The sequence below is a fragment of the Ramularia collo-cygni genome (assembly GCF_900074925.1).
Source record: "Ramularia collo-cygni strain URUG2 genome assembly, contig: RCC_scaffold07, whole genome shotgun sequence".
Classification (NCBI taxonomy): domain Eukaryota; kingdom Fungi; phylum Ascomycota; class Dothideomycetes; order Mycosphaerellales; family Mycosphaerellaceae; genus Ramularia; species Ramularia collo-cygni.
In genome coordinates this window covers 541,433-563,426 of record NW_019716261.1, presented here as the reverse complement: position 1 = coordinate 563,426, position 21,994 = coordinate 541,433, and the positions used below count along the sequence as shown (strand labels likewise).

Genomic DNA, 21,994 nt, shown 5'->3' with positions numbered 1-21,994 from the left:
AGATGACCGGTTTGCGGCATATTCGCTTGGCGTTTGCATATGATCTGGGAATATGATCTGGGACATAATACAACCAAAGTCCTGACTTCAATCCTCACGGAACAATTACTCTTTCGCGTCTCATCCAATTTCTGTCATTCAATTTCCCCTATTCAGAAGCGAAACATACTCACATGCCTTAACTCTCGGCACCCTCCAACGATCCCTTCACATGCATGCGGCACAGTGCACTAGCGCCTTTTGCTTCGATATACCTTCGGTGCTCTTCAAACACCAACCCTCCAACCTACAACCTTCTTCCTTCACACTCTCCATCCATCGAGCACTCTTCATCCTTCGATCACTCTTCCATCCACAACATCTTGCCAGACGCTGGTCAGCGTCACTTGCATCTTCAAATCCTGACATCTTTGGAACAATACCACCTTGGCCTTTCACCACAGGCTTTGCTCACTTCCAAACCTCACCTCTTCTGCCACACTCCGTCTCCACTGACTTTCTTCGTCCACAAAACCAACCATCATCCCCTAAGATGAATGGAGAACATTCTGGTCAGCGGCGTTCTCCAGCCACACCTGCCCACAAGATGAACGGCAGCCTCCCTACCAACCAGCCGTACACGTATCAGCAGAGAAACGTGTACCAGTACAACGGCACCTACAATCAGTTTGACCCTACAAGGTCGTCATTCGAGCCTTCAGGCACCGCAGTCGACAGATGGCAGACCCCTGGACTGATTAACGGCCATGAGCATCATGATGAGCTGGTCGCTGTTGTGCAGCAGCAAAACATTCAGCAGCTCGTGGAGACTGCTCGATTGGACCGTGGCCAGCGCGGCCTGCGCCGAGAGTACGATGACCTGCGCCATGTCACGGATACCAGGTTTCAGGCTCTTGAAAGGCGAGTCACGGAACTCGCGTCGCCTCAAATTCCCACCACACAGCTGCAAATCGAGCCTTCCACGGTCGCAGAGCCTACTGAGAACTCGGACAACAAGTACGAGTATTATAAGTTGCACGCAGATTTCACTCCCAGTGAGGAGATGCTGCAAAAGCTATCTGTGGAGGAGCTCGCAGAAGCATACCTTGGTGAGGTCAAGCTGCTGGAAGACAAGGCGACCGGGCTGCGCAATGAGGCTTTTAAGTTGTGCCCACATGCTGCTGCCTGTGAGGCACTTGGTGGTCGTTCGCAAGCTGAAGCTGCACCAACAGTTGGTCAAAAGAACGACGCTCCTCGCTTTGCGTGCTGCGACATCGACTTTGGCGCAATTGGGGAGCTGGTCAAGCACGTGGAGAGCATGCATACCGCGCCGGAGCATCGTTCTCTGAAGTCACCCCCAGATGAGCAGATCGCCTCCTCCTCAACTGGTGATTATCCTGCGCCACTCGTTGAAGAGAAGCAGGCAGCAAAGACGAAGATGGAGGCGAACGCCGCTGGGGAAGGAGAAAAGACTGCGCGATGGATGCCTATGGCTGTGCGGAACATGCCAACCTTGCCAATCACCATTCCAGAGATCCTCGAGACATTCTCATTCGAGATGATCCGCACGACTTTTGGCGGTGACTACTGGTCTCCAGGGTTCTACTTTGTCCCCAAGGATAGCATTCTTCCAAGCAAGTCGTACTGGATCCTGGACGACACGCACGAGCCATTTCTTCCCGAGAAGCCCGGCGATCATGGTGCTAAACTCACGGCATTCTTCAACATGACTATCAGCGGTGAAGTCGAGGTTCCCGCGGAAGAGAACTATCTTGGAGTTCCAGTCTTCATCAAGACCTCGGGCAAGGACGAGTACTCCTACTTTGGCAATTACTCGCAGGAACGCTTCTCGGACAAGGTCGGATACGACACTATTAGATCTTTCGTTCCCAAATCAGTTCTCCGTAACCACGCTGAGCAGTTAGCAGAGACTGGTCGTCCCGCGTGGGTGACGGAGGCATTGCGCCAGCACTTCTGGCCAAAGCCTGCGTACGATGGCCCAATTCCCACGGATTCGGCAATTAACTCGCCAGCTACGAGCGTCGAGAACGGCGGTAGCGTCACAAAGGGCCAGGAACGTCGCGTCATGCGCGCCTTGGTCGCGTACGCTGCGGAGCTCAAGGCCTGGGAGAAAGACTCGACATTCAAGGTCAGCCTTCTTACAGCCGACAGCATCTTCAACGCCTTCGACATTGCCGATGCGGATATCGAGCCAGGGATGAGACTATTCTGGGAATACCTACAGTTTGTAGGTTGGGATGCTGGCTTCTACAAGATGCTTGTGGGGATGAAGGCGAGCCCGAAGACGAGGCTGCAGATTGGAAGCGCCGGGAAGAAGCGTTGTCCAAGTCCTGAGTATAACAACGGCAGTACCGCAGCAAAGATCGGGTTGTCTACGGAGGCAACCTTCAAGGCCACGAAGCCGAAGAAGGTGGTTCAGGAGTACCCAGGTCCGGAGGCAAAGACGAAATTTGTTAGGCCCAAATTCGATGACGAGCCGGTGGGATCTGGTGGATCAAAGAGGGCTGGTGCGAGCAAGACAAACGGTGCTCCGTCAATTGCACCAAAGGGTGATTTGAGAGCCGCGAAGGAATTCAGTGCCTCGGTGAAGAAGACTAGCGACAAGTCACTACCTCCTCATTTGCGAGGCAGGAAGTGAGCGAGTAAGGGTATTCTGGATAGCACCGGTGGAGGACATGGTGGAAAAGTACGGCAGTGACATGATTTCCTGGTGGTAAGTCGAGTATTTGGTTGGCGAGGATCTGATCACAGCAGGATGGAGAGTCAAACAGATACGTCTGAGATTACCTATTGTACATGTTTTTTTTTTCTTTTTCAAGCATTCGAGTCCACTTCCCTTAACCTCTTGTCTTGCATGTGTAGTTAATCTCTTCGCAATTAGGTTCTGTGCGAGCGACAGGCACATGCGAACAGGTGAAGCTTCCGGGCAGCTCACAGTAACACTTACGTACGAACGAATTGATCATCGTCTCATAGCGAATTAAGTCATCATGATCCGGCCCAAAGCCCGGATCGCTTGGTTGTACGCTGACATATATCACAGCCTGCAAATATTGGCGCTTAAAAATGCTAGTCGTCAACTGTTATTCCCACACCCATCCCAATCCTGCGCCCTGGTACAAAGCGTGTGAAGAGCAGCCCATTCATTCATCATATTCCAAACACCCAAACACGCAAACACCCAAACACCCTTCCATGCGTTCAGCTCGCTAGTGACGCAGCACAAAAATGCAGAGACAGTCATTCCTCACTCTTTCCCTCAAAGCCGAATTCCCAACCTTCTAGGGCCGAAATAGAGCAGACCTCCGACGCCCGTAAACGTCAATCCCACCCACCACAACCGATCTGTGTTGATGCGATGCACCATGTGATCCCCCCGCTGTTCGAACTTGGACTTCCAGTTCAACGGCACGACGTCCTCTCCATCCAGCCCACGCTTGGCCTTTCCAGCTTTCGCGGTCGCGGTCGCAGTTGTCATGGCGTGCAACGTTGTGGTTGGAAGCATTTGAGGTGGGTTGTAAATCTGATACAGTGGCTGCATAGGCGAACCATCGAACTCGTACAGATTCAGGCGTGGGATGTTGTGATATGGGTCTGTAAGAACTTCGTAGCGCTGTCATCACGAGTCAGTGTGCATACCTCATTTCTGGGGTTTCTGCAGCGGCACGTACCTCGAACAACTCGGACTGATTATATCGAGTGTAAATCGCATGCTCAGCGTCGCATGGCTCGCTCATCAATTGCCTTCCATCCACACTGATCGGCGTGAGAGTCAAACTGCCATCCGCATTCTTCACGAATGAGCCATGTTGCCATTGCATTATCGCTGCCGGACACGCTGGGTTTACGGGATTCGAGATGGCGCGGAAGTACGCTTCTTCAAAGTGGCCGTCTGCGGTGAAGGAGTACGAGATGCCGGGTCGCTCGGGCTCGATGAGCTTGTCTTTTATGGAATCGTAGARCTCAGGTCCCGTTACAGTCTTCTTGGACTTGCTTGTCCAGGTTCCCACCAAGTCGGCGGGGAGGGTGCCTTGCGCGGAAATGCCTTGGAGAAGTCCAAGGCATGACAGCCCGAAGGCAAGGGAATGGTAAAGCAGCATGCTGCGGAGCGTTCTGGGCGACGGGAATGACTGGCAGTGGTTGGCGGAATCGTGGGAATCGCTGTGGTGGTGGTGGTGTTGTTGTTGTTGAAGAGGACTCAGACGTTGGCAGTCCGCTGATGTCGWGTGGCTTGGCAGTCGCGGAGCGTTGAACGCGCGTGGCAGGAGGCAAATTTATGATTATGTCAGGCTTTAACTCGTCGATTCAGAGTGGACTTTATATATTACTACGTCCATCTACGCACAGACAAGACATACAGTGTTATAACCTCCCGCTTGTAGGACAAATAGCACGACGCACAATGGCCACCGGCACGTCCAAAGCTTCACTCCGCAAGCAAATAAAGCAAACTCTCTCCGCATTATCTCAATCACAAGTCACAAATCAATCCAGTGTCGCGCAACAAAAGGTGATGTCTCTTCCTCAATATAAGTCTGCACGGCGCATCGGAATCTACCTCAACATGCCGACTGGCGAAGCGCAAACAGAGCTTCTTGTGCAAGACGCATTGAAGGCCGGCAAATCTGTATTCGTTCCCTATTTACACAAGCCTATTCCAACGGAGAAGAGGAAAGTTATGGACATGTTACGACTGGAGTCTTTGGAAGGTCTGGAGCGAGATGCTTGGGGAATTCCTACCTTGACTGAAGTGGTTGGCAGAGAGAATGCGTTGGAGGACGAGGAGGGACTGGACGTTATTGTCGTTCCTGCAGTGGCTTTTGATCGGGCAGGGGATCGATTAGGGCACGGAGCGGGCTTTTATGATAGATTCTTGGAGAGAGGTTGGGGGAACGGGAGTGCAAGGAAAAAGCCGTTCCTTGGTACGTGCGAACTCGATCGTCTCATCTCTTGGAAGCTACTAATCACGAGTACAGTGGGCCTCTGCCTCAGCGAACAGATCTTGCCTGAAGGGCAGACCCTCGTTACTGAGGAGTGGGACTGGAAGGTCGATGCGGTGGCCACCGGAGACGGCGCGTTGCTGACTTTTTGAAGATAGTCGATGAGCAAATCTGAACTTGAGCTATGTCGCGACGGTTTTGGCGACTCACAGTGTCTGTTCCTTCCAGCATTTGTCGCGGCCTGCCTTTGACGCTCTCTCGGACTAAGTCTCGAGGAGCAAATACATCCCTTCTCCATGTCTCCATTCGTGATGACTACTCGGTCACGTCCATGTTCGCCTTGAACTCCTTCAGCTTTCTTGATAGCCACGCAGTCTTGCGTTGTCAACCTCAAGTCAAACTTTGAATGAGACAAACGTTGTCTCCCTTGAGCAATATCTGACCTACACAAATAGTCAGCCCTGATCCTTATCATCTCTGGGCCCACAGAACTCACCCAATTCCCGCCTCTGATCCTTCACGTCGGCCTCAGTCTGTCCCTTCCCTGGCTGCTTGACTTCGACAGCATCATCAATGACCAGATTCATGAACTCATCGAAGCCGCGGATCTTCCCCTCGATACGGATCCCCAGCTGCTCATAAAGCCAGATCTGTACAGTGCTGTGTTGCTGAAGGAGCTTGAAGATGAAGTTGATGGGCGGAAGAAGCACTTTGCGACCACCTCCGCCGCCGCCGGGTCTGCGATCACCCATATTCGATGTTGTGTGCTGTGAGATTGTGAGAATCGTACGTGCGCTACGATAGACGCGCGGTGAGGTTGTTGTTCGGTTGAAGATCGCGTGCGCGGGGCTGGTGATGTGAAGAAGTGGTCGTATGAGAGCCCGCGACGCTGGACTTCCAAACTCCAATGTTTTAAGGTTTGCGGCCGCGGCGGCAGGGCGCTAAGTTAAAGGCAGTCTGGAGGGGCAGTTCACTTGCGAATCTCTGAGTCTGTTTACTCTCCGCACGAACATTCACATGCTCAACTTGTCACAACACACACGAATCACCGTCTCTACCGGAACTCCGAGTGTCCACGCTTGATTGTAAGCGCGCGAATCRTTCTCCAGCAAGCGATGCTGTAGTGTAGTGCATCAAGCATCCACCACCGCATTCGCAGGAATCACAGACATCGACATTGTGACCACCACATTCAAGACGAGATGGCCGCCTCTACCGCGTCTTTTGCGCCTGTCCTCTCCGCGCTGGCAACCATGTCCAGCAGCGGTGTCGAACGGGCCACCAAGCACGAGGCGCACAACTACCTCGAGCAGTTCCAGAAATCGTCCGAGGCATGGACCTCGACCTTCGCCATTCTGCAGTCGCCAGACTCGACCGACGAGGCGAAGCTGTTTGCGGCGACGACGTTGAAGGGAAAGGTATGGTAAGCTGGGGTTGGAGAGCATGGGATGGCAAAGACTGACGGAGGTGCAACAAAGATTGTTTTCGACTTCCACCAACTGCCCAAGGAATCACTGCCACAACTGCGGGATACACTGGTCAACCTACTTGCACAATACGCCAAGGGTCCTAAGCCCATTCGGACTCAGTTGTGCGTGTGTCTGGCCAACCTGGCCATTTTGATGTTGGAATGGAAGGATGTGCTGTCAACGGTTGTGGCAGCACTGGGAGGTGATGCGGCGGGAATAGCATGCGTGCTTGAGTTTCTGCATGTACTGCCCGAAGAAGTGACAGAAGGCAGGAAGATTAATCTGGCGGAAGACGAGCTACGAACACGCCAGGAAGAGCTGCTGGAGAGGAATGGACAGAATGTGCTGCAGCTTTTGGTGCAGTACGCCCAGTCGTCGTCCGAGGCTGCGAAGAACCCGCAGCTCATGGAGTGCATCACATCATGGATTAGGGAAGTACCCTTGAACGACATCGTCAACTCGCCGTTGATGGATGTGGTCATGGCCGCTATTCAGTCCGATCAGTCCTTCGACGCGGCTGTGGAGACGCTGTGTGCCATCTTCAAGGAAACGAGAGAGGTCGACGAGAACATGGCTACAATCAAGGTCCTCTACCCACGCTTGGCCACCTTGGTCACACGGATAAAGCCATGCGCGGAGGAGGAGGATTGGGAGACGTACAAAGGCATTACTCGAGTCTTCGCCGAGGCTGGTGAGGCATGGGTAGTGCTCATCGCGCGACAGCCCAAAGATTTCCTCGCGTTGGTCGAAGCGGTGCTCGAGTGCTGTATCCACGACAAGGAACGAGAGGCTCTTGCCCAAACATTCAACTTTTGGTACGAGCTGAAGCAGTACATCACCCTGGAGCGATACATGGACGCACGCCTGGAATTCGTGCACGTCTATTCGAAATTGGTCGACATAATGATCCATCACCTCCAATATCCATTGCCTGAGAATGGCAACGATGCTGACCTCTTCGATGGTGACCGCGAAGCAGAAGACAGATTTCGAGAGTTCCGCCACCAGCTGGGCGATGTGCTCAAGGATTGCTGCGAGGTCATCGGTGTCACTGAGTGTCTCCAAAAGAGCTATATTCTGATTGAGGCATGGGTCACACAGCATGGCCCTCAAGCAAGCGCAGGCAAAGTCCCACAATGGCAGACGCTTGAGGCTCCTCTGTTCAGCATGCGCGCCATGGGCAGACAGGTTCCTCCTGACGAGAACATCATGCTTCCGCGACTCATCCCGCTGATTGTGCAGATTCCGGACCAGGAGAAGGTGCGATTTCAGGCTGTCATGGCTTTGGGACGGTATACAGAATGGACGTCTCAACACCCCGAGACACTGCAAGATCAGCTCAACTTTATCATGGCGGCCTTCAACCATCCGTCACCCGAGGTCATTCGTGCTGCAGCGCTCAGCTTCAAGTTCTTCTGTAACGACTGCGCAGATCTGCTCAAAGGATTCATGCCACAGCTGCAGCAGTTCTATCAGCAGAACCTCGATGCATTGCCCGCGAGCAGCCAAGAAGAGGTCACAGAGGGCGTCGCATCCGTGTTGGCTAAGCAACCTTTGGACACTCTACATCAGTCACTGAAACTCTGCTGCGACCCGATCATGGAGAGACTGGTCAGCATGGCGCAAGCTGCGACAGAAAAGGAGCACAAGATCGCCATCGCTGACCATCTGAACCTGCTCACAATCTTCGTGCAGTGGGTAACTCCTTATGTGGAGCCATCAAAACCTCACCCCGCCGTGCAGTATTGTCAGGAGATATTTCCGGTACTGGCCCAAGTCTGCGAAGCTTACATTGACTTCGTGCCGATCGTCGAGCGCATATGCAGATGTTGGCGTTACATCGTTCTGTCTTACCGCATCCATACTGCACCTCTTCTACCCATCCTGGCAGAGAAGCTTGCATCGGGTTTCACGGCCAGCAGACAAGGCTGTTTTCTTTGGGCTACTGACAGCATCGTGCGCGAGTTCTCAGACGTCTCGGAATATGTCTCGAGGGAAACCACGGACCACATCTACGTCTTCTACGAGCAGCAAGCAACGGCGTTTATGCGCATCCTCAACGAGCTCGCCCCCGAAGAGCTGCCAGATGTCATCGAGGACTTCTTCCGCCTTTCCACGGATGTTCTCCTATACCATCCAATCAAACTTCTCATGTCACCATTATTGCCGCCCATCTTGAGCGCAGCCTCTACCWCCCTCACCCTCCTCAAGGAGGAACCCCTTATCGCCACTCTTCACTTCCTCCGCGATTATCTCGCATATGGCTTTGAATCTGCGCCCTCACCAGCCTTCGACGCACAAGATGGTACTTACTCCAATCAGCCCAATCCGCCTGAGATCCAGTCTCGCGTCAAGGACCTCACCCTGGCGGAAGGTGAGCGTCTCGTTCAGCGCTGCTTGACGGGCATGATGTACACTTTCCCTGTTGATGCCCACCCAGACGCCAGCGGAGTCTTGCTCGCACTCTTCCAGCTTCTTCCGGAACCTGTCAGCGAGTGGGTCGGCAAGACGGTAAACATGCTTCCTGAAGGCAGCATCGCGGACCAGGAGCGTGAGCGACTGATGCGGAACATTGGGCAGAGATTGCAAGCTGGGGAGATTAGGAAGATCCGTGGGTTGTTGGCGGATTTCACGAATGGGTATCGGAGGAGAAACGTGGCTCCCAGAGAAGGCTTGGGGAGGTTAGAGGCTGTTCGGTTCAGATTTAGCGGGTAGAGAGTGGGATGTAAAGGCAAGTGACTTGAAGGTATCAGGAATGATGGAATGGATGTGGATGATTGGTGGTCTGATTATGCATGAGCGAAGGGGCAAGGGTTTTTGAAGGCATGGGTTGACAGGCAGGAATTACTTTGAGATTGCCATTCTAGATATCAGAAAGCGACATGTGCATTGAGATTTGATGTTTGCCGATGTTGAAAGAAGTGAAAGGTCTACGTAGATACACCAACCAACCCTCGCCTCGTTCGCATCACATGCACATTTCCCGGACCGTAATTCTTGACGACATTCCTTTCACCTCTCACATACATCAAGCAGGGACCGCCAGAAAGCATTCGAAATCAAGCTCAAAACACCACGCCATGCACCACCACTTGTCCAGCAAATGCTAACAGCAACCCATTCCTCACAATGCTCACTTCTCCTCACTTCCAACTTGACAGCGATCCCCATGGATCAGCACCCGTCGATCCACCGTTCTGCTGCTGTTGAGGCTGCGATCGTCTTGGATCATGAGCATAACCGCCGGGACCAGCAGGATACTGTGTCGCCTGCATCGCGCTGTAGTCCCCGTTCGGAGGCGGTCCGGGCGGCGGACCGGGCAGGTGGTATGATGGTTGCTGTGAAGGGTACTGTGGTTGCTGGCCGTACTGCGGTTGTGATTGTTGATTCTGAGGTACGTATTGCTGCTGTGGTTGTTGAAAGTTTCCATATGGCGACTGTGACGGTGGGGGGGAGAAGTGCAGCTGGTGGGCTGGAGGACTCATCGCGCCGTATGAGTTTGGGTTGTAGCTCCCGTTCCCTCCTGCTGCTGAGGAGTTGTTTTGCTGTGATTGTTGGTAGGACGGATATGGTGCGGGACTCTGCATTCCGTTGCCATTCGTGGGCGGGTATCGAGGGGTTATTGGCGGACTCGCGGCAGGGTTGTATGTTGGAGGCTGAGATCCCCAGCTTGCTTGACTTTGCAGAGGCGTGGGTCTGTGGTCCCGGTCGTAGCCCGCAGAAGGTGGAGGCGGAGGTGGGGCGGGTGAGTTGCTACCACTCAAGCGCATCCTCTCCATGACAGCGTTCAGCCTCTCCTGCTCCTTACTCGCGCCATTACTCTTAGAGGCCTCGATGGAGCTGAGAAGCTGACCACCTTCACTTCTGCGGTTCTCAACAAAGGCCTCAACATTCTTCTTCAAGCTCTCGCAAGTTTCCTGCATTTCAGCGTAGAACTGCCGAGCGCGGTCGAGGCCCGCTTGTAGGTCTTTGTACGCTTGCCAGACCTAAGGATGAAGGTCAGCAAGGCGGTATATCAGTCACTGTTTCACCCCTAGAACATACCTTCCTGTACTTCCCGACAACAATGCCTCTTTGCTTTGTGAAGCCATGATATCTCTCAGTCTCCTTTTTGACCCTCTTGTCAGCCAACAGTATCTCGTACACTTGCTTTAACTCCTTGACCAGCGAAGCTTGCTTGTGCAACGCCTGCATAATCCGGWCCTGATACGGGCGGAACTTCTCTAGTTCCGTTTTGAACAGCGCATGTTCTTGGTTAGTGATCGCTTTCTTGTTGAGGATCAAGACGGAGGAGATGTCGTCTGTTCGGATCTGCGCAGTAATGTGTTAATTCAGCATTCCTCACTATACTAACTTCTCTGCATACCTTTTCTTTGAGATCCTTGAGCACCTGAGTTCGATCTCGCTTGACAAGTGACAGTGTTCTYATTATACCTTCGACTCGCTCCAGCTGCTCGGCAATACTCTCCTTGCCATCACTCTCAAAGTCATCGTCGAGCAAATTGCCTTCTTGAGAAGGACTCATGCCGCCTTTCATGCCAGCACCGGCTTTGGYCATTGCACGTTGGTACAGCACATCGGCCTCGTCCGTCTCTCCAGCACTCCGCATCTCCTCCATGTCTCCCTCATACTGTCGGTACGAGGCATATAATTGTGCGTCACTGGTCGCCGCTTCCTCAACCGCAGCACGGTAGCTGCGCGCGTCAGTTCGCAAAGTCTGGGTAAGACGGGAAGAAGGCTGTTGCGTCCATTCCGCACCATACTTGCTGCGCATCTTTTCGCAAACAGACTCCTCCATGTCCAACTGCTTCATACAACCATCTAAAGTGTTGAGGATCTGTCCCTTATCATCCCTCAACCGGTCGAAGACTGGGATGAATGGGGAGTGCCCAGCAAGCTCCTCGCACCAGTTCCTGAAGTCTCCATCCACACCCATGGCTTCCTGATCTGCAGTTCCCCTCATGATGTCGATACTCCCGGGGAGTCGAAGATAATCGTACGCAGCTACCAGCTCTTGGTCTGCGGCCTCGACTCTTTCCGCTTCGGCTCTCCCCACTTTTGCCTTTTCCTCGTCGTATAGACTGGCGCTTTCTGTCACTGACATGGGCACGATTCGTGAGAAGATGTCCGGTCCGATGATTCGGTGGATGTCTTGTCCTTGGTAGAGTTCACTGACAGGAATTGCTTTCGCAGCTGGTAACTTGGGTATACTTCCCAGGTTCTCTATTGACGGCACCGGTTGGTGGTAGATCATGTCGTTGTCTCGGTTGTACTCTGCCTGCAGCTCAGTGATTGACGCAGCCTGCTTCTTCGCCATGTCAAGCAAAATCACGCCCGTTTCGGAAACGAGGTTACTGTTAGAAGGAACGTTTCCGGGGAACGCATTTGCAAGCTTGATGGCTTCTTTGGCGGCATTCTGCGCTGCTGTGAGGCGGGCAATGGCTTCTCCATACTTGTTCGCTTCGTAGTCGGCTACAGCTTGGTAGTATTGTGCCACACTGGCAATGTGATGTTGCTTGATTTGCACCATCAACAACCACACGCGTTCGAAGATGGCACGGGAGACGTTGTCTTGCACACCTTCCACGGCTTGCGCGTAGAGGTATGCAGCCTGCGCGGCAAGTTTTGCGATTAGTCCTGGCTTCTTCTTRTCCATGACCTGCTTCTCGATGAAGACTTCTTGGCCCTGAGCAAGCATGATGTTGATCAACGTCTTGACAGTCTCCCGGCTGAGATCGGTCGAAGGAGCATGAAGGAAATTCTCGTTGATATAAGTGAACATGCCCGCGGAAGCCTGGAAGGAATGATATGCAGTCTTCAACCCGGTATCCTCGTGACGATTTTGGTTCGCAGCATGGCATGATAACACCGCGGATATGTTGAAAATGATGCTGGCCTTTTCATACGCCAACGAGAACTGACTTGTAGGTTTGTGTGTGAAAGCATCGAACCAAGTGAAGCTGATCTTGATGTGGTTCTCGTCCACGGGAAAGCGAAGATCGAGCAACTCCAGCTGTCCATAGTATCTATACAGCAGATCTCGTCCCGCCGCGCTATCTCGCCCCGCTCCGCGCATATCCTGGCGGAGACGATTCAAGGCGTCACATTCCTCATTGTAGGATTCTGGATCATCGCCATATGCACTGCGGATGTGCTGCTTGAGCGGAGCGACCCAGTCGATTTCGTTGGTCTGCTTCTGAGGCGCGCTGATCATGGGAACCTGCATTGCGGCTGCGGAGAGCTGGCGAGAAAGTCCTGGCCGGACAGGAAGCATGGTGGATGCACGTGGGAAGTGTCGAAGGTCGAGCGAGTGTCGAGTCGAGAGACAGCAATGGAGTCGATCGAGGGTGTATCCAATCGCAACTCGCAATTCCTATGTCCTGCCTGCTTGCTTCCCTACTGCCAGCTCATCACAGGCAAACGAGACGAATCCACTCGACTTCTGTGCGACCAAATCCCCGCCCAATCAAGCTGTCCAGCATACACAGGCCGCCGCTGCGTTGTGTGAAGCAAATCAAAACTTCCTCTTCCTCGTGAGATGTGCGTCAGAGTAGTTCGGGCGTTGTTTGCTGGAACAGATGCAAGGCACGATGCACGGGTGAGCCTAAGGTTTCCGAGTACACGCTGACTGTGCTGCTGTGTGACGTGGGAGGTGTCCAAAGTGGGATGCGCAACCTAGAAGCTTTTGGGGAAATCCTGCGGCCTACCTCGTGGCCTACCTTCACCTATATGACATCCCCCACATGCATCAAATGCGTTTGGATATGCGCCCATTTGTTAGTACAGTAATCGGGCGCTTCCTCGAAAACCAGCGGTCAACCTTGGCGATCCAGTCAGATCGGATCTGCTCGAAGAATGTCAGTCTCATTAAGCGCCCAAGCCGCGGATGCTGTGACGAAGACGCCTAAGCGCTTCCTACAGGCGCCTGAGGTTGAGGATAATGCTCTGGAGCTGGTATAAGAGTCGAGATTGTCGGGTTGAGACGACTACGATGGACGAACACCATTACTTCTAATGTACAACAATTGCGATCCCTCTGATTTTATCAGAAGAGCTGGGATATGCCCTGCAACACTCCGCTCATGCCGCCAATCAACTAGCCCATTTATACACAAGAACAAGTACAWGCTTATACAACAGCCATCAACCTGATCCGGAAGCCTTCTTCTTCTGCTTTTCGTCTTGCTGCTTCGACTGCTCGTTGCCCTTTCCTGCTTCCGATGACTTGTTCGGCTCCTCGTGTTGGCCTGTAACGGAATGCCAAATGTTCTTGAGGAAACCCTCGCCCTGGTGATCGTCGGCTTTACCTCCAGCACTCTTGGTTTCCGGTGCGGCCTTCTCGCCATGCTTCAGATTGTTCAAGTTCATGATGCGCTTCGCGTTCTTGTCTCCCATCTCGTCCGCAAGCATCTCAATGATTGTTCGCTGGTTGACTGAGAGGTACTTGGGCATCTGGACTTTGAACTCTACCCGAAGATCTCCATTTCCTCCTCTTCGTGCCTGGAGCTTCTTCATTCCCATTCCTGACATTGTGATTTTGTCTCCAGTGCCCGTACCCGTAGCGACCTTGACTTTGACTTCGCCGTCTAGTGTGGGAATGTTGATCTCGCCTCCCAAAATAGCCGTCGTTAGGGGTATGCTCGCGGTGTATAGCACATCGCTCCCACTTCTCGAGAACTTTGAGTCCGGTGCAACTCGAATGAAAACATACAAGTCTCCCTTCTGGCTCCTTGCGCTGGGATTGGCAGCCTGTCCAGTAGGAGGGTGATCGCCCTCTCCCATGACCCTCAGCCGCATGCCATCCTCTACTCCGCCTGGAATATCCACGGTGACCGTTCTCTYCTCTCTCACAGCTCCGTTCCCTCTGCACCCTCCACACTCTGCTCCCTTTGGAATCTGCACGCCGGTCCCGCCACATGTTCCACACGTACTCGCCATCTGGAAGCCGCCTTGCATAAAGTGTACCCTCTGACCAGTCCCTTCACAGCTTTTACATGCACTCCTGGTAGTTCCYTTCTTCAAGCCCGAGCCCGTGCAAGTCTTGCACTGAACCAATGGCGTAATGGTAATGTCCTTCTGTACACCTTTTGCAGCATCCATGAAGGAGATGTTCGTCTGGACCTCGATGTTCTCTCCAACCATGACCTCCTCTTGGAAAGGCTGGCCCCGCCCTCTCCCCCTTCGTGCGCCACCGCCACCAAAAGCAGAGAAAAGGTCCTCGAAGTTGAAGTCGGCGCCGAATCCACCGGCTCCAGCTTGTCCTCCACCGAATCCACCGAAGCCACCTCCAAAGGGACTTCCCCCGCCAAACCCTCCTGGCCCAGGTCCACCTGCTTCGCCATTCTGATCGAAAGCCGCGGAGCCATACTGATCGTACATCTCCTTCTTCTTCGAGTCGCTTAGGATCTCGTATGCACTCTGCGCTTCGGCAAACTTTTCCTTTGCAGTAGGCTCCTTATTTGTGTCCGGGTGATACTTTTTCGCAAGGCCATAGTAAGCTTTCTTGATTTCGCTCGAGGTAGCAGATTTGCTAATACCGAGGGCGGTATATGGGTCTTTCACCGCGCAAAGCCCAGAAGAGGCATGGAATGACCTGCGTGGTTGTATCCGTTCATGGTTCGTCGGTGCTTGTCGTGGTCGGGATGGTGCTGCTTTGATAGAAAATGACCGGGTTCCATGCCGCTGGTTTCGACATTGAGGCCGATCCTGCTGTGTGTGTCGCGGGCGCTGTGATACTGCAAGCAATCGCAATGGATTGGCTGCTTTGGGGAGCAGCGCCGGCGACGTTAGACTCATGGTCAACTGTATGCTGGGGAGTGAAAGTGATAACAGGACGAAGTTGACGATGGATGAAAGTTAATCAATGGGGGACTTTTCGCGCGAAGCGTGATTGGTTTATTGAGCCGGCGAACCTTCGAGACGCGATTGAACGTCACGGCTTTCCTGTTCCCTCGATCTAAAGTACTTGGAGCAACATGTAGTAATCCTGCTCAACACCGTGTTGGATCAGTCATGTAGTATGGGCATTGTATCTCATCTACCTACTTTCCACATCGATGCGGAAATGAGCCGTCGTAACTCGCTGCAAAGCCTCCTTGCCACAAACATGCCTGGCATGGTTCACTGCTTCTTCTCCGGTCTTCATGTTGCCAACGCACCGGCTGCTGCTTAGCAAGGACTTCGACAATCATACTTCTCACACATCGTTGGCACGAACTCGATCTCTGAGCCATAGCTCCCGGTCCTTCGCCCGGGGCACAATCTTCCCTCCCAGCTTCACATCCGCGTCGCCGAACTCACTGGACAGGAACTGTGCGGCTCCCACAATCGCAAGCCGAACATACCCCATCATCTCCTGTCTCCACTCCTGTGTCCATTGCGCCGACGAGACTGCCCAGGCCAACACTTTTTCCGGATGGTCCTTGTGCACCGCAGCACCCACATTGGCACCCTGGCATAGCGCGATGATTGATGATGCCGTGTTCAGCCTCGCTGGATCGTCCCCCTTTCTGGAGAAGAGATGGTCGAGACACTCCAAAATGGCCCAGCGACGTGTGTTGAGAGTGTCGAGCCAKTTGGGCCTGGGGTTCCTGTCAATCGCTGGTTGATGAGCTTCGATATCGTCGCCAAGGGGGGCTGATATCCCGAAGTAATCTCGTAACTTTCTGTCCAAGATCTCAAGACCGAGTACTGCGGTCTTAAAGACTGCTTCGCTGTACTCCGAGCTGAAGAGGGTGTCGCCGTTGTTTCGATCGCCGCCGCCGGCATCTCGTATGATTGTGAAAGCTGCCCTGGCTTGGCCTTCTAGCTGRCCAACTTTCGAGGAGCTCAATCTTTTCAACGCGATCTTGAGATGGTCCCAAAGCTCCTCTTGCTTTTCGGAATTTGCAAGTGATCTTCCCGTCGGTTGCACCTTTTGCAAAACGCAAGCTGTTGCCTGGGCAGGTCCTGTGTACGGCCTGAATGCAGTCACATCAGTCCCTGGCACCACTTGTCCCCATAGAGTGGCCGTAAAATGCTGGGTCACAGTGCTGAACCAGACTGAATGAGATTGAGCAAGAGCGGTGAGTGTCCGCGCGACGTACGCGAAGGCGGCTGTCTTCCACGCATGATCGTCGTCGTCAATGGCAGGCAGTACCACCTTGAAGCCTTGTACGTAAGAGTACGTGTCGGCCTCGGCAGTACTGCTCAACTGGAGCACTTCAGAGGCGGCTTGGAGCAGGGTCTCTTCGGAATCAAGGGTGCAAAAGCCAGTCGTGCGGCCGTAGATGGTCGATGGCGGGTCGAGCTTGGTCCCGTCTCCTTTAGTCAATGCCATCAGGATATCCATGCTGATGTTCATGTAGGAAAGCCGAGCAACTCTATGGCCGTAGCGCAAGACAGGCTTGCGCAGCCGTGGAGTGATCCACTTCTCCTGGGCGCCGAGTTGCGGCGATGCTTGCCCAAAGGCCGTCAGGGCGGCCCCGGCGACGATGTTGAGGGCCTGGACCCCGAGGATATAGAGGCGCTTCTCCTCTTGCGTGTGGGCGGTGCGGCGCCCAGTCGCCGGTGTCTGCTTGCGAATACGCAGCAGCAGAGACACCATGCTGGCGCCGCACGCCGCAAAGTCGCCCTCAAGCAGAGCCAGCTCCTCCTCCAACCCCCGAACCTCTTCGCCACTGGCCGCYATTGATGTGCTGTTGGCGAGCGCTGGCCTGGCACGGTGTTCGTTTCGMGGTGGTGGGTAAGCAATACACAACGGACTGGTGGTGTGGGCGAGTTGATCGAGGGAGTCAAAAAGTAGGGCCAACTTTTAATTCGGAAGCTTCTAGGTGTACTGAGCAACAGTGGAAACACTGGAACGAACGGCATGCAGATATCTTCGCTGAATTGCGTGAACGAAGGCATTGACGAAAGTATCGAAAGCTACTTACACATGGAGTTTCGCGAAAAGAAGCAACGTCTGCATATACAGTGCCAACTCGCGTAACAACACGACATATGGCGAAGCTCCCGCAGCCACAAACAGTATCGCAAAGCTGCCTTCAATCTCCGCGACGCGATATCTCCCAAGGATGGATTGGGCCTGGGCTGCGCGAATACTGGGCTTCGCTGCATTGCAAATAATGCCGTTAGGACGACAAAGACGTTCCGATACCGARACAGAAACCTTTTCATCCTTTACAGACGAGGAATGAGATCCCATCATAGCCCTCCCGTGAGCGTGTCTTCCAAGCAGTTCTGTGAGTCTCGCAGGCGTTAAGCTCATCTGCGGTGAGTCGCCGGTAGGCCTGCGCTCTTTAAATGCCAGAGGAGCATCTTCGCAGGACGAGCTTGCTCGACCAGAGCACCTGCTGATTCTTAAAGCACGATAGGGGCATTCGCCTGTTCTTCCCGACTGGTACAATCTAGCTCTTGACTCAGCTATAGTGCTACAAGCAGCAAATATCTATCGTAGGTATCAGATTTCTGTAGAGCGAGACATTGTCAAGCAAGGCTGGATGGCTTCATCGGCGAGACGGGCTAGACCAGATTTCGCAGAAACAGCTCAACCTCTCACGTTCTTCGTATTACTATAGAGGGCAACGCAAGCGACACCTAGAGCCTGTCAGAGCTTTCAAGCGACTACATTATATTGATGCCTTGAGAGCATTATTCTCTCTCAGAGATCAACTCACAACATGCCGTGCACAGCGAAAGTTCGCAAGAATAGCTCCCACTCCATGAAAGAGATAAGCAGTGAGGATAAAAGATGTCCGATCGGGAAGCGAAAGATTAGTTCACCACTTCGATCTAAGCTGCACCCAGAAGCCACCTCAATATCCGAAAAGGGACCGCCAAAGGCCAGAGAGCGATCTGTAACAACTGTATCACAGCAGCGCTCAACTGCCAGATCATAGCCAGCGCCGTTCCCACCGCAAGTACGTGTCCAGCTAATGACAAGGCAGCCTTTAACGCATCGGCTTTCTCCCGCACTGTGGCACTTGAAGAACGAAGAGTTTCTATCAAGTCACTCTGCGGCACCTGTATGCTTTTAATATAGCACAACGACCAGCTCAAGATGCCCACAAGTATTTCTTCGGCTTTGTCGACAGATCCTTGTCCAGTGTCGTTGTTAGGACTTGGCAGCTCTGCAGTCGTCAGATGGCTCGCACTTACTGGGAGCGAAACCTTTCGCTGCTCCAGGCATTGTCCGCTCCTCACGTCCCGGCGACATCCTAGGGAGCAACTCCTGACACTCTCGCATGTTGACGGCTGTCCGCGCAAGCCCGGTAAAGCAGCATACTCAGGCCGTACCAATGTGACACAAGGCAGCGTGCGAAGGTCGGTCATGTCCAAACCCGTTGGATCCGCTTGTGAACGCGCGTTGGAAGCATTATGATTGTCGACATGATTGCCCTTGGCAACGTCTTGATGAGCGCTTCCCCTTCTGGGCGCCATGCACGATTGCTTGGAGATCTTCTCAGGAGCTATGTGGGGCTGTTGTGCGGGCTTGGTAAGATCGCAAACGCTCGGTGCGGGCATGAACGATCCATGGCTCTCAACTGAACACTTATTGAACTTCAGATCGTGTGTCATGGCTGACGTGGATGTACTATCAGGTACTTCAGCGCCCCACTGAGCACGCCCAGATTGATCTGCAAAAGCTGCAACGGCTTCGCCTGCTTGGCACACGGGCTTGACAACGTTCCGCTTTCGAACTACCAACTGCGATTGTGGCCGGTCGGGCACGCCGTTGTACGGTTGGAAGTAACGAACTTGGCGAGAACACGAGGAATAGACATCATTCTTCTCGGGGCAATGCTCGTGGTTCGCGTCGGTAGCGCTGTACGAAGGCGCATTGCGATGGTTCTGTAAAAAGCGACGATCGTAGCCCTCACTAGAARCGCGCCGTGCCTTGTGTTTGTAGTGCTCAAAAGCCTCGATTTGCTCAGATGAATATCCCGGGTACGCAAAAGGCTGCGGTTCCTTGGCCGAAGGCATGTGCACGACCAAACGGTCCTCAGGCAGCGTACATGGTGTGCCTGCCCTTCGCTCCTCGTATTGCTCATCTTGCTCGCCGTATGCCAGACCGCTGCCACTACTGATCTCTCTTCCCTCATTCGCCGTGCTGTACAACAGTCTTTTCGGTGCGGGAGTGGGCGAGGAATGGTCGTGCTCGTGGCGGAGCAACTTCAGCGCATCACCAGGAGTATCGGGCGTATTTGCTCTACACGGAGTGCTTGACACAAGTGATGGTGAGATGAGGCCAGTGCGTGGGTTTGCGGCTCTTTCGGTCAAGTAGTCGTCGGAGTCCTTCATCCGAACAGGATCTGGACGTGGCTGGGATACCATGGGTGGCTTGTCTGGTTTGGCGTGCAGCGCGAGGCTGTGAAAATCCTTGGAAATAATATCCTTGAGAGCAGATCGTAGGCTCAGCCTGAATCGGGGTGGGCTGGTTTGGGGCTTGCAAGTCGTTTGTTGTGGTGTACGAGGGCCATTCGACTTGCTGCAATCCGTATGATGGTGGAACTGTCTGRGATGCGATGGAACTCTCGTGCGCTGCTTCGCGATTTGTTCCATGCCTCTGACATTGATATGAATGCTAGACTTGAGGAATGCGAAAAACGTGCCACAGCAACCAGACCTACCTCGTCTGTCGTTCTTCCTTCAAAATGCATACGGACAGAGCAATTGCGATCAACCGTGACGTCCTGTCAACTCAGGTCGCAACTTTTAGGAGCCTGCTCTCCATCAGCTGGAGCCATTTTCCCGCCAGAACTGCTTTCAACGCGGCTTCGTGGCGAAGTCAATGGACTAGAGGTTAGGGTCGTTGTTCGCGATTTCATTGAACGTCACGGTTTCCGGATGCGGGCTGGTCGGACGCACAGCGCGCATTGCACCACCGCTTGCTGTGTTCTCTGAAGTTTGACAAGTCATTCGCAAAGCGGTCTGCGCGAAATTTGCCAAGTCCGGGGGGAAGCACTGTGGACGATCTTCTGCATGAAGCAGATATACCAAGAATGGCCAAGGGTTCCAGTTGGTCTCGCAAGGACATCCCTTTGATCACGACCACGGTGATTCATGGAGCACATCGCGAATTGATTTGCGGCATCCCCGGCGCAGGTCAACAGAGTCCAAGACTGCGGTGTGACCCGTTCAACGAGCGAGGTGTTGTTGACAAGAAGACCAAGGACGATGATCATCAGTGAAGTCTGAGTGAAACGGAGGGCACTGGAGTTTCACTGCATAATGCRGGTTCATCGCGGACCGTGTCGCAGTGGTTGAATGGATCCCAACAACTTCCAAGTGTCCAAGTGTCCAAGAGGGTCGAGACGACCTGGAACACGGCATTTGTGACAGTGGAGCTTCTCATGTACGACTAGAAGATTAGAAATGCCTCACATCGTCGGCGGCGTGCTTGATACCGCGACACCGACTGCGTAGGATGTGAGGGATTAAAAGTTTTCTCATGGATCTCGGGCGATCCACAACACAGTTGCCTTCAGTTCCCGACGCCCTAAGAGCCGATACAGCCGTTGGGTTACTTTGCTGGCGACAAAGACACGCGACAGGCGGCTCACGGCGCATGCAAAGTCTACCGCGCTGCGATCCGACCTGCCACCTGGTACTTTGCGACCTTTCGAGGCGGATTTGACAGGACAGGCTACGTGCGATAGCCGGGTCGAGCGGCACCTCATACCATCGTCATGCCACATTACGGTGGGATGCATCCTTTGAGAGACAGGCCCGGAGGAGTGAATTTCCGTCTCGTCCGTATCGCCTTGTTGCGTCGCATCGCCAGCTGTTGTTTGTTGTGGCCGGCTGTTGCCCGCGGAATTTGGCAATCCCCTGGAAGATCCATCCTTCCATCCTAAACTCGGCCAGCTGCACACAGCAAAAGCAGAACGGGAGCCAGCGAACTCATTTCGGCTCTTGGCGCGTGGCCCACTCATGGAGTTTAACTAGGAGTAAGGGTACCCACGTTCACAAGGTAAACCTGACGCGAAATTGGCCAAGACCTGGCTGCTTGCCTTTTTTGTTACTGCAGCAATTGCTGGGCACGTCTGAGACTTTTGCGCTCCCACCTCGTTGTGTCGGATGTGTCTGGAGCGCGCCACGCCGCTTCCAATGCCTTCCTTCCGCATCCTGTCCGACACCGTAGCTTTGATCCAATATCAGCACAGATGCTGACCATCACTGCACCCATGTCCCATCGACGTCAGTTGGCAATCCTCCCGTCACCCATGTTCCCATAGTCGTGGGCCGAGCGCGGGTGCGCGAATGAGACGTCGTGTATCGTGTAGGGCCACTTTCGCTTCTCCAGCCAGATATTGCGAGAATCTGCTTGGTCAAGCTTCGTGTCCGATCGGGTAAGCTGCCAGCTGCACGCTCATTTGCTGATAGCGCCGACGAACGAGCCGGCTGGATCGTTGAGTGGACCGTGCAGTGCATTAGCAGAGAGCGGCGGGGAGCGGCGTGCATGACGTTAGTATCGATTTGGCGAGCGTGAGTTCGGGCCTTTCTCGAGCCAGTCGGGCGTGCGCAAAGCATGCGCGCGCCGGACTGGGATGTCCAAAGTCCCTCACGCAGCGGGAGCGCTGTCCCCAAGAAAGCACGGTATCA

The 21,994-nt window shown here is 53.7% G+C and overlaps 8 protein-coding genes; 2 read left to right on the top strand and 6 right to left on the bottom strand.

Moving 5' to 3' along the window:
- Window positions 1-586: 586 nt before the first annotated feature.
- On the top strand, window positions 587-2,638 carry RCC_05175 (uncharacterized protein; the record flags this gene model as incomplete). Its single annotated transcript, XM_023770449.1, has 1 exon — window positions 587-2,638. The coding sequence occupies one exon, from the start codon at window positions 587-589 to the stop codon at window positions 2,636-2,638; it is 2,052 nt and encodes a 683-aa protein (XP_023626217.1).
- A 621-nt stretch (window positions 2,639-3,259) lies between these two features.
- RCC_05174 (related to Protein rot1) lies at window positions 3,260-4,100 on the bottom strand (the record flags this gene model as incomplete). XM_023770448.1 has 2 exons in its annotated part: window positions 3,260-3,613; window positions 3,672-4,100. The coding sequence occupies 2 exons, from the start codon at window positions 4,098-4,100 to the stop codon at window positions 3,260-3,262; spliced, it is 783 nt and encodes a 260-aa protein (XP_023626216.1).
- Window positions 4,101-5,330: 1,230 nt separating this feature from the next.
- RCC_05173 (probable small nuclear ribonucleoprotein E) lies at window positions 5,331-5,692 on the bottom strand (the record flags this gene model as incomplete). XM_023770447.1 has 2 exons in its annotated part: window positions 5,331-5,383; window positions 5,437-5,692. 2 exons carry the CDS (start codon window positions 5,690-5,692, stop codon window positions 5,331-5,333), a joined length of 309 nt encoding a protein of 102 aa, XP_023626215.1.
- A 450-nt stretch (window positions 5,693-6,142) lies between these two features.
- On the top strand, window positions 6,143-9,124 carry RCC_05172 (related to importin MTR10; the record flags this gene model as incomplete). XM_023770446.1 has 2 exons in its annotated part: window positions 6,143-6,358; window positions 6,419-9,124. 2 exons carry the CDS (start codon window positions 6,143-6,145, stop codon window positions 9,122-9,124), a joined length of 2,922 nt encoding a protein of 973 aa, XP_023626214.1.
- Window positions 9,125-9,552: 428 nt separating this feature from the next.
- Window positions 9,553-12,683, bottom strand: RCC_05171 (related to protein BRO1, required for normal response to nutrient limitation; the record flags this gene model as incomplete). XM_023770445.1 has 3 exons in its annotated part: window positions 9,553-10,395; window positions 10,454-10,720; window positions 10,776-12,683. 3 exons carry the CDS (start codon window positions 12,681-12,683, stop codon window positions 9,553-9,555), a joined length of 3,018 nt encoding a protein of 1,005 aa, XP_023626213.1.
- An 869-nt stretch (window positions 12,684-13,552) lies between these two features.
- On the bottom strand, window positions 13,553-15,205 carry RCC_05170 (related to heat shock protein MDJ1; the record flags this gene model as incomplete). Its single annotated transcript, XM_023770444.1, has 1 exon — window positions 13,553-15,205. The coding sequence occupies one exon, from the start codon at window positions 15,203-15,205 to the stop codon at window positions 13,553-13,555; it is 1,653 nt and encodes a 550-aa protein (XP_023626212.1).
- Window positions 15,206-15,605: 400 nt separating this feature from the next.
- On the bottom strand, window positions 15,606-16,994 carry RCC_05169 (uncharacterized protein; the record flags this gene model as incomplete). The annotated part of the gene is made up of 1 exon (XM_023770443.1): window positions 15,606-16,994. One exon carries the CDS (start codon window positions 16,992-16,994, stop codon window positions 15,606-15,608), a length of 1,389 nt encoding a protein of 462 aa, XP_023626211.1.
- A 1,187-nt stretch (window positions 16,995-18,181) lies between these two features.
- Window positions 18,182-19,951, bottom strand: RCC_05168 (uncharacterized protein; the record flags this gene model as incomplete). The annotated part of the gene is made up of 1 exon (XM_023770442.1): window positions 18,182-19,951. One exon carries the CDS (start codon window positions 19,949-19,951, stop codon window positions 18,182-18,184), a length of 1,770 nt encoding a protein of 589 aa, XP_023626210.1.
- Window positions 19,952-21,994: the final 2,043 nt, after the last annotated feature.